This window comes from Natrix helvetica, assembly GCF_964273705.1.
Source record: "Natrix helvetica genome assembly, chromosome: 7".
NCBI lineage: Eukaryota > Metazoa > Chordata > Lepidosauria > Squamata > Natricidae > Natrix > Natrix helvetica.
Genome location: NC_138558.1, coordinates 63,489,945 through 63,501,360, shown reverse-complemented (window position 1 = coordinate 63,501,360; position 11,416 = coordinate 63,489,945). Strand labels below are relative to the sequence as shown.

Here is an 11,416-nt window from a genome sequence, read left to right as displayed (position 1 = left end):
CTGATATCTTCAAAACCCAGTGCTGTTCTTGGCAAGGAGTCTTTGAGAGTCAAAAACCAATTAAGCGAACTAATTGTCTCCTGCAAACTCCCCTCCTCTTTTGCTTCTCTTTATTCCCTATGGGAGGGGCCATTCACCGTCCACCTGTGCCTTTACTCCCACGTCGGTCCTTATTCCTTAGCTGTTCCCTTTTCCTACAGCTCTGCGCATGCGCACATCAGGAATAGGCCCCAGCTGTTCTTTTGCCCCCACTGATATCTGACTCCAAAGGCAGCTGATAATTGCCCAAGGTTAGTATATGAACTGAAATAGACCTATACGTGACTGACTTGCAATTGACTGCAGTCTTTCTTGAATACTGAAAACACTGTGGTACTCCACATCATTTTAAATAAAGACTGATGTGCCCTTTTCAATCAGGATGGAACAATTCGCTGTGGCCAACTCACTGCAGGCATCTTGCCATGACCAGCTCATTGCAGCCATCTTGCTGCGGCCAGGACAACTAGCAGTGGCCATCTTGCTGTGTGACAATTCTACAGGGAATGACTCAATGGGCTCGATATTATCTGCCACTGTTTCTTTGTCCTTATTTCCATTGACAAAAATTGGAATAACGTAGAAGAAACAGTGGTGGATAATATTTATTTAGTTATCTCACGTGGATCCCAAAGCAAGTTGTCCCATGGTGACTTGGCACTGGCAAGTTCTCCTAAATCCTTTTTCAAAAGGTATGTGTCAAAAGATGCTTCCATGTAGGCAATTTGAGATCACTGTGATCTCTGTCAAGCAACTCTTAAGAGTTCAGGAGAATTCACAAACAAAAATATGGATGAAACATGAACAAATTGGGTGCCTCTGAAAAATGGAGATTACATACAATACATTCCATCTGTACCCATCTGTGATGTCATAGGCTTTTATTTAGTCCTGGGGAAAAAATATCTACCAAAATTGGCAGATACTTAAAATAAGCCATGCTTTTTTTCGGAAGTATCATATCATTTTTATGTGGTACTTTACGAAGTTAGGACCCACCACTCTCCTAGAAAAATGAAATATTCTAGGAAATATTAAAAGGGCAGAATATTATATTTTGCTGGATGAGAAATGGAGAAAAATGTTTTTAGGCAGGAAACAGACTCACTCTTAAGAGCCCCCAGCAGATGTCCACACTTAATAGATGAAGAGATAGCTAGGTCTATTCATAGGCAAATGCCAAGGTCCAGGAAAGGTGGCATTAGCCCTCTACCCATCTCACCACATGACACCTGGGAAGATTACATCACCCAGCAAGGCTCAACCAAGCCTGGGACTCAGAACAGCCTAGAGTTGTCCCTGCATGGCCCCATGGGAGTCTGACAACCAATCAGAATACAAGCTCAAATTCAAAAGCCCAGAGAGGGCATAAAATTCAGGCACTCTCAGCATCTCTTCTCTTTTCTTCTTCTTCACCCAACATCTTCAAGGCATGGGAACCTGTCCACCATCAAAACCATCTTTCCAAGCAGCCACCATGTTTCCAGTGTCTTTCTCCCCACTTGGAGCTGAACCCAGAAGGACATTTCTTTCAACAGTACATATGCAGAACTGCTACACATGGCAAATCTTTCCCCTTAACTTATCTGTCTTTATCCCTTTGTTTATATACAACAACTTGTTCCTCTGAAAAAGTCCTTGCTAGTGGAACTGTTCTGATATTACAGACATTGTATTGCTTCTTCCTGCATCAGCGTGTAAGATTTTTCTGCAGATATTCTGCAATTAGAAGTCTATATTCCATCTTCTATGTGCCACCTACAAGCTTAAAAATTTGCTCAGATAACCCAGAATAGCGTATTAAATGTATCCCAAATTAAACACCCACACTTTCTAGAAATAGATAGAAGTGTTGGTACTCACAGATTGCTTACAGTTAAAACTAGTTCTGACATTTTTAGGGCAGCCAACATTGGAATTGAGGGATGCAAAGCTTGTTAATAATAAAGCTTTGAGAAAGTTGGCAACACGGAATTGTTTTCCAGATGTTTTCCAGGGGTGTATTAAGCTTTCACCAAAAATATGGGATTTTAAAGTGCTCTATTGGTGCTCCAACTAACAAATATTTGCATTTGGGGAAGAAACGCTGTGCTATAAGAGATTCTCTCTTTTCTGCCTTTTTAAAGAAGAAAAATGCATCATTTCATGGCCTGAGAGAAAGATAATGAATTTTAGAACTTAGCAGGAAAGGAAATGTTTGATGAAACACACAAGGAGTGCTATGGGAGCAAATGTGTCTAGCTGATTTGTTTTATAGATTGAGAACAACGTGCTAGAACGATGGTAAGCCTATGCAGACTTTGAAAACAGACCATTTGGAAATTGTCTAAACTAGGGGTGTCAAACTCAAGGATCTGGCTTCAGGGCTGCCCTGAAAACAGCGAAGGACTGGCCTGCAGTGCCTCTGCCAGCAAAAACGAAGCTCACGCTCTGTTTTCAGGTCTGTTTTCGGCTGCGACCATCTCCTGCAGTCCTTGGCCAGCAAAAACACGTGCAGCCCTCCCGGGCCCTGTTTTTGCTGGCAGAGGGCTGCAGGACACCGAGCTGGCCACGCTCACCCCAGCCATACCCACTTGGCCCCCGAGGTCAAGAACATCCCTGATGCGGCCCTCAATGAAATTGAGTTTGACACCCCTGATTGTCAGTGTTGGCGAACCTTTTCGGCACTGAGTGCCGATATGGAAATGCCTGTGCGCATGCCAGAAACTGGAAGAACAGTTGCCCGGCATGCGTGCGCCCACCAGGGAGATGATCTTCCAGTTTCCAGCACTCCCGCACACATGAAGACCAGCTGGCCAGTGCTCCGGAACTCGGAAGAGCAACGGGCGACAGCTGGAGTGCCTGGAGAGATGGCTCTGTGTGCCACTTTTCTCACCCTGAGAAATGGGCACACTTTAAAAATATAAAAACATATTGTTTGTACAGAGGCAGAATGAAATAAATTAGGCACATAGGACATCCAAGGCCAGATAACCATCAAAAATGTCTGAAAATATAAACATGTAGTGGCTTATTTGAGATGAATTTGTAGCAGTAGCTAGGAAAAGTTTCAAGCAGGAGGTTGGACACCACAGATACAAGGTCTCTTGGATGTCCTCTTTTGGACTGCTTCCATTTCCATCAGCACCAACATCATAAGCATGGACTTTTCTTGCGCCTTCTTCCCTCTTCCAGATCGGCCAGTTCTTCAGAGCAGGCATTCCATCGATGGTTCAAAAGTGATGGAGAAAGGGGAAACGGCACAGCCTCTCTGGATCACTTTGGCGTTGCAAAAACAGAAGGGCTTTCGGGAGCAGCAAGCAACCCGCGAGGAAAGGAGGCAAGCCAGAGAAGCCAAGCAGGCCGAGAAATTGGCTAAAGAAAATGTAAGCATCTCAACAGAGAAAAAAATAAGGAAGGGGAAGAGTATATTGTTTGGGGCACCTGGTATCTTCTGCTAGCAGGGGCAATAAAAGTGGTCAGGATTATAACTTTTCATTATAGTACATCAGAGATAGGCAAATATGGTCATTTTATGACTTGCAGACTTCAATTCCAAAGAATTCCTTAGCCAGCTATGCTGGCTCAGGAATTCTGGGAGTTGAAGTCCACAGGTCAATAAAATGACCATATTTGCCCACCCTGGTAATAAATGATTAAACTCAAGTAAAGCTCTGAATCTAGAAACAGAAAAAGCCAACATTACTACTTTGAGAGGATGATGGCTTAAAACAGGGGGCAGCAATATGTGGCTCCGGAGCCACATGCGGCTCTTTGGGCCCTCTGCTGTGGCTCTCTGTTGGGTGTTCCGACCACTGGCTGGCCCCACCTCTCGCCCTCTTCTCCCAGTTACTCTCACCTGGCTTGAGAAGGTAAGGCTGATGGCAGGGGATAGAGAAGCGACTGGAGCTGAATCTCTGGCGCCTCAGTCTTGCTGCAGCTTTTTCCAGCCCTTGTTAGTTGCCAGGTGTGCCTCAGTCACTTGGGGAGATGCTCTCCACCCCAAGACACTGTCCCAACCCAGCCACTACCAACACCTGCCTCGCTAACACGAGGGCTGGCGGGGTGAGAATGGGATCTAGGACGGGACGAAGAAAAGGGGGATGGGCCCGAAGCACCCAGCTGCGGCTTTAAAACGTCATGGGAGACGTTGAGTTGGCCACACCCACCCAGGTTTTGTGGCTTGATGTGTTTTCTTTTCTGTGGGAAACGGGTCCAAATGGCTCTTTGAGTGTTTAAGGTTGCAAATCCCTGGCTTAGAGAGATGGAGGCAACCCTCTTTATCTCACATTTACCTCTTTAAAAATTGTTTTATCAAATGCGCCTCCTGCCAAAACCTCTAGGCCCGTGATGGCAAACCTATAGCACGCATACCACAGGTGACACGCAGTGCCCTCTCTGTGGGCACACGATCCGTCACACGAGCTCAGCTTCACCGCACATGCGCACGGATCTCCCCCCCCAGCCACCAGATTCTCGGGTCTCTGCTGCACATGTGCAGGGCGCGGGTTGCATATTGGAGATGCGTGTGCATGAGTGCGGGGCAGGGGGGGTCACGTGTGCATGCATGGGGGTGTGGGGCAGCATGGGGAGGTGCGGCATGCCCCCCCCGTGCCATTTTTGGTCCCAGGAAGCTTCAGGGAGGTTGCTAGGCCCAAAACGGACCACAGGGGGAGTGCAGCGCACCCCTCACATGTCCTGTTTTTGGTTCCAGGCTTCAGGGAAGCCAGCTAGGCCCGAAACGGGGGGGGGGGAGGTCACGGATGCATGCGCAGGGGGGGCGAGGCACATGGGGGGGCAAACACATTGCATTATGGGAGTGGGCACACAAGGACAAAAAGGTTAGCCATCACTGTTCTAGGCTCATTGCAGCTGACAACGCAAATGGAAAGAGCTTCCACAATATAACAAAAAGCAAAGAAACAACATAACAAAAATAAAACACATTCCTTATAAATACTAAAGATAGAAAATCAAAGTCAAAACCACTGCATTGTACTTCAAAGCCTATTTAGTTGGGAAGCCCAGGAAACGGCCTTGGCTGAGGTATTCTGAAGCTGCCGGGGAAATAAAAAGCTCCCAAGCAGGCCTTGAACCCTGGGAAAGGAGAAAGCATGAGGAAGATACTCAGACTGGCTCCCTTTGTTTCTCTGAGACAATAAGAGGGAGAGAGAAGGGAACAAACACAAGATTGTGTTATTGTCTATTTTGTGATCGGGATAACCTCATGAAGCTGACAATCAATGCAGAATCTGCCAGATAGATGCAATTTGCTTCTAGCCATTAATGTTACCATAGCAAGCAAATTGCATAGGGGACCAAATGCAGTTTTTTCCCCCTGTGGTCTTCAAAGGCGTAATTATTATTAATAATACTTTATTCAATTGATTATGGCCATTCTCTCCAGACCAGACATTGGCCTCATTAAATGAATATATTGATGAAGATGTTCCATTGGAAGAGCAAGATGCCCTTACATACACATTGCACATAAACATTCTCTGTATTTTCTTGCCATAAACATGTGTTGTTTCTCTGTGTCATATAATACATGTTGGTATATACATAATTATGTATGTATGTATGTATGTATGTATGTATGTATGTATGTATGTATGTATTTATCTTGTCATGTTTATGTAGTGTAAAATTGGAGATGGTGACCCTTTAAGAGCTGTATACAATAAAATTTCATTTTTAATGTATGCCAATTAGTGTACATTCAAAATGACAATAAAATTATTCTATTCTAGTCTATTCCTATTTCTATTCTGAATTCTGTTCTGTTTTGTTCTCTATTCTATTCGAATTGATTCAATTCGATTCTCTATTCTATTCGATTCTCTATTCTATTCTATTCCTGTTCTGTTCTGTATTCTGTATTCTGTTCTATTCTATCCTATTTCTATTCTGCATTCTGTTCTGTTCTGTATTCTATTCTATTCAAATCAATTCAATTCGATTCTCTATTCTATTCGATTCTCTATTCTATTCTATTCTATTCCTGTTCTGTTCTGTATTCTGTATTCTGTTCTATTCTATCCTATTTCTATTCTGCATTCTGTTCTGTTCTGTATTCTATTCTATTCAAATCAATTCAATTCGATTCTCTATTCGATTCGATTCTTGTTCTGTTCTGTTCTCTATTCTGTATTCTGTCCTATTCTATTCTATTCTATTCTATTCTATTCTATTCCTGTTCTGTTCTCTATTCTGTATTCTGTTCTATTATGTTCTGTTCCCTATTCTGTATTCTATTCTATTCTATTCTATTCTATTCTATTCTATTCTATTCTATTCTAGCCATGTGATTTATAGCACCTGGAAGGTTGCAGGCATTTACAAATGCTTTCTAACCAGTCCTTTGTCCTTACTTTGTACATATGAGTTAACCGATATGAGTATGAACTATAAACATATTAATATTTAGCACGTGTTTATACTGTTGCTTTTGATATTAGGCCAGCATGAACAACCAGGCAGATAATAAAAGCAATAATGTGAGCAGGTCAAACGTACTGCAAAAGCCCACTGGCCCAGAAGAGGAGAAAAAAATGGAGACGGCTACATCGAGATTTGAACGTAGAGAACAGCTCAAAAAATCGAATACCCTGCCTTCGTCCGTCACAGGTACGGTTTACATGTTGGGTCACGAACGTAGCTTCAATTCTGTTTCTGAGATGGTTGAGTATGTACGGTAAGACCTTGTTGGTTCACCTTGCCTTGTGTACAGGTAGTCCTCGACTTACGACCACAGTCGAGCCCAAAACCTATGCTGCTAAGTGAGAGTCTTGTCCCTATTTTGCAACTTTTCTTGCCTCACTTGTTAAGTCAGGGGTGTCCAAAGTTGGCAACTTTAAGACTTGTGGACTTCAACTCCCAGAATTCTGGGAGTTGAAGTCCACAAGTCTTAAAGTTGCCAAGTTTGGACACCCCTGTGTTAAGTGAATCACCACAGTTGTTAAAATTAGCAGCACCGTTGTTAAGTAAATCTGATTTCCCCATTGACTTTGTCTATGGAAATTCTCAATCATCCAGTTCAGATGGAAGCAAAGTTCCAAATCCAACCCAATTCTGGCATGGCTGGCTGGGGAATTCTGGGAATTGAAGTCCACAAGTCTTAAAGTTCCCAAGTTTGGACACCCCTGATCTATAACCTTGGATACAGATGTGGCAGATAGTTAAGGCGTTAATCGATGATAAGCTACGACAGTAAGCAATGGATGTGGCGATATAATAAATAGGTTGTTCCATGAAGCTTATTGAAGAAATCATCTCTAGATTATTCCGTTTCCTAATTATGGCTTCGTTTATATAGTTCTTAAATGCTGCCATTCAGGCTTAAAAGCTGATTCGTTGATTAAAAAACAAGCAATAGCTTTGGATGATAAAAGCAAGAGGGAGTGAACTAATTTCATTTCATGGAAAGGCAGCACACAATAGGGAGGCCTCTGAAAAATTGTATGCACTTCATATAATTTATTGTTGCTTTGCTAGTAACATAAAATAACATTAAATGATGGAGCTCGTTGGCATAAAAGAGCCATAACCATCAAAATAAGTTATTATGGAGGATATAAATTAAGCACCCTAATCTATTCTTATTCTATAAACATCCAGGCTGACTTCTCTTTTGAAAGGCAATCTTCCAAATATCAAATTCAAAAATACTTTGGATTGCATCCAGAGAGAGGCAATATCGGACCAATTAAGATCCTCTACATACAACTTAGTACTATGCCTAAAATAGCACCACTGATTTCATTTACTTCTCTCTAAATCAGACGAACAGAATACAGGTAGTCCTCAACTTATGGCCACAAGTGAGGCCAACATTGCTGTTGCTAAGTGAAGTATTTGTTAAGTGTGTTTTGCGAGATAGTTGTTAAGTGAATCATTGGAGTTGTTAAGTTAGTAACATGGTTCTTAAATGAACCTGGCTCCCCCATTGACTTAGCTCAGGGGTGTCCAAACTTGGGAACTTTAAGACTTGTGGTCTTCAACTCCCAGAATATATACGTAGTATATATTGGAAGTAGTGACCCTTTGAGAGCTGTATGCCACGAACTATCATTTTAATGTATGTCAATTAGTGTACATTCAAAGAGACAATAAAGTTATTCTAAGTCTAAATTATTCTTAGTCTAAAGTCTAAATCAGTGTTTCTCAATCTTGGCAACTTTAAGACCTGTGGACTTCAACTTCCAGAATTCCCCAGCCAGCATGGCTGGCTGGGGAATTCTGGGAGTTGAAGTCCTCAGGTCTTAAAGTTGCTAAGATTGAGAAACGCTGGTCTAAGTGAAAGCCAACCTTTTGGTGGCAAATTGACTGCTGTTTTGCCCAAGAGGTAGAAGACTACATTATTAATAATGTTAGCCAGCAAATTAAAAAAAAAATCTATTACCTTCCTTCCTTCCTATTAATCCTTGGTGAAAATTATAAAGGAACAAGCTAATTCTCATCTGTTGTGTTATCCTATGCCAAAAAGAACATGTGAGAAACAAATTTGATTTCAGTGCAGGTAAGTATTTTACTATGTGTTCGGCTTACCAGTTGCTTTAAGAAACAGTCTTGTGCAACATCCCAAAACCAAGAATGTGTTACAGATAGGCAGAGTTTGCAGCTTTGAAAGTCTGCCTATCTCTGATGCATTCTTGGTTTTTAGGGTAATTTGCCGGATATCCAATAAACATATTTTTCTTTCTCTGCCAATTAATATGTGGACTTTACCGGAGAACCGGTAAATGTCACCTCTGACTGGCCCCGCCCCCATCTATTCTCTACCTCCCGAGTCCCAGCTGATCTGGAGGAAATGGGGATTTTGCAGTAACCTCCTGCCACGCCCACCAAGCCATGCCACACCCACCATGCCACACCCACAGAACCGGTATTTTGAATCCCACTACTGACACACATACAGGGAAGCAAGGAAGATCAAAAAAGCAATAATACTTTTTTTAAAAAACCCAGCAAAAATACCACTTGCCAGAAATTTAGGTTGCTTCTTCTGCCTTTTAGTTCTAATAATCTCTTATCAGCGTGGGAAGGAGAGCTGCGCTTCAGATAACTTTTATTATTCTGCAGAGCACTTACGCTTTTGTCTACTTGGTGATGCAAAACTGGAACCACAAGAGTTTCTCCTGAAATACTTTGCTGTTGTTCTCTCCCCCCCGCCCCACCGGGAAGACTCTTGTGATCTTTGTTCTCAGCTTCTTTGCTTCCCTAACGAAATGCCGAGGGCTCTGCAGATTTTGCAGTGGTGCAAAAAACCTCAACCAACAAATGCTCTGTCTTACACATTGGCAACAAAACTCAGAACACCAAATACAAGCTGGGCGGATACGACCTCATAGATGACCCTCACTCTGTCAAGGACCTAGGAGCAGCGGTGGGATTCAGCCAGTTCGCACCACTTTGGGAGAACCAGTTGTTAACTTTCTGAGCAGCTTGGTGAACTGGTTGTCGGAAGAAATCATTAGGGCAGAGAACTGGTTGTTAAATTATTTGAATTCCACCACTGCCTAGGAGTATCCACCTCAAACGATCTAAACCCCAGAGCCCACTGAAACAGCATTCTGAAAAAAGCAATGAGTTGTTAACCTAATTTTGCTGTACTGCAAACTAGGGCATATAAAATTTTTGCCAGACCAATTCTCGAATACAGCTTATCTGCCTGGAATCCACACTGTATATCAGACATCAACACAATTGAGCGAGTCCAGAGGTATTTCACGGGAAGAGTCCTCTAACTCTTCTGCTCACAACAGAATATCCTATGCCACCAGGCTTGACATTTTGGGCTTGGACAATTTAGAACTATGCTGCCTACAGTCCGACCTAAGCATAGTACACAAAACTATCTGCTACAATGTCCTACCTGTCAATGACTACTTCAGCTTCATCCTCAATAATATATGGGCAAACAATAGATACAAACTCAAGGTAAACCGCTCCAAACTCGATTGCAGAAAATACAACTTCAGCAACGTCTGGAATACTCTACCTAACTCCGTTGTTACATCCTCTAACCCTCATAGCTTCAACCTCAAACTGTCTACCGTGGACGTCACCCCATTCCTAAGAGGTCCTTAAAGGGGGCGTGCATGAGCGCACCAACATGCCTCCCATCCCTGTCCTCCTGTCCCCATTTATTTGTACTCATTTCCTTTGTTCATTTCCATGTTTATACATACCTGTTAACTAGTACATGTTCAACAAATTAATTAATTAAATAAATAAGTTTAACAGTTTCCCTTTTCCTCGTTCTCTCACAGTGGAGATCACCGATTCCCTTTCGTCGTCGCCTTTGGCTAAAGAAGTCACCAAGAGATTCTCTACACCGGATGCTAACCCCGTCTCCACCGAACCTGCTTGGCTGGCCTTAGCCAAGAGAAAAGCGAAAGCATGGAGCGACTGTCCTCAGATCATCAAGTAAATAGATCCTAGCTTTTGTGTTTTACTCTGGTTGGAGAGCCATTTCCTTTTTTATTCATATTCTCACATGGCAAATGCTCCCAAACTCATTTACAGGCGAACTCCGACTGATGAGAGACATTGAACTGTTGATCATGAGAGGAATGTTATCAAACTGGTATATTTTGAGTTTCAGGCCACTTTAAGAATCACTGCTTCGGTGTTGTTGAATGTCAGCTTCCCGTAAAACTTATTATTTTTACTTGGACATTTTTACAAATGCCACTCAGGTACAGGAATAAGAAAGATGTGCTTCTGCCATAGTTACGAGATAACTTTGAATAATTTGCCTCGGATCTGGCAAGGACGACTCCAGAAATAATGAAATGTAATTTGGGAATAATGAAAGCACCATATATTTTTTTTTATTCTAAAGAGTTTTTCCTGAGATTTTTAGTTTTGAACATTAGTCACACTTCTGGAATGTATTTAATGATTCACACTCAAGTTATGTTACATCAAATATTTCCTTCTTGTATTGCTCTAAATGATTCTCCGAACCATTCACAGCCTGCCTGCAAACTACATTATTACATTTGCATTTCCATCATATCCAAAAATATATTCATGCAACAATAATGTTTTAACTTATTTACTTATGTATATATATATATACGTATATGTATATATCTCCTCATCTCTGCAGAAACTCAAGATATCTTGTCTCTCCTCCATTTTATCCTCATACCCCTGTACAACAAGAACACATTGAATAAGTAACTCAATTGTATTTGGAGAGAACTGTATCATGATTTTCAGTCTTTATCATAAAAGGCAGAACAGAATACAGAACAAAACAAAAACATACGCCCAGCACTAATAACAAAAAGGGGGGGGGGAAATGGTGTACAAGGAGAAAAAATATAGTTTAAAAAAAGGATTTCCAGTCTTAAATCTGTTGTTCATGTCATGCAAGGAATAATGA

General features: G+C 41.9%; 1 protein-coding gene across 3 annotated transcripts in view; it reads left to right on the top strand.

Annotated features, from left to right (window-relative positions):
* Positions 1-11,416, top strand: part of CRACD (capping protein inhibiting regulator of actin dynamics) — a 171,141-nt gene that overhangs the window by 156,292 nt on the left and 3,433 nt on the right. For all 3 annotated transcript variants that reach the window (XM_081959777.1, XM_081959776.1, XM_081959775.1), the window contains 3 exons: positions 3,214-3,404; positions 6,480-6,648; positions 10,293-10,449. In XM_081959777.1, the coding sequence (XP_081815903.1) occupies positions 3,214-3,404; positions 6,480-6,648; positions 10,293-10,449 (517 nt within the window). The remainder of the gene's footprint in view (positions 1-3,213; positions 3,405-6,479; positions 6,649-10,292; positions 10,450-11,416) is intronic.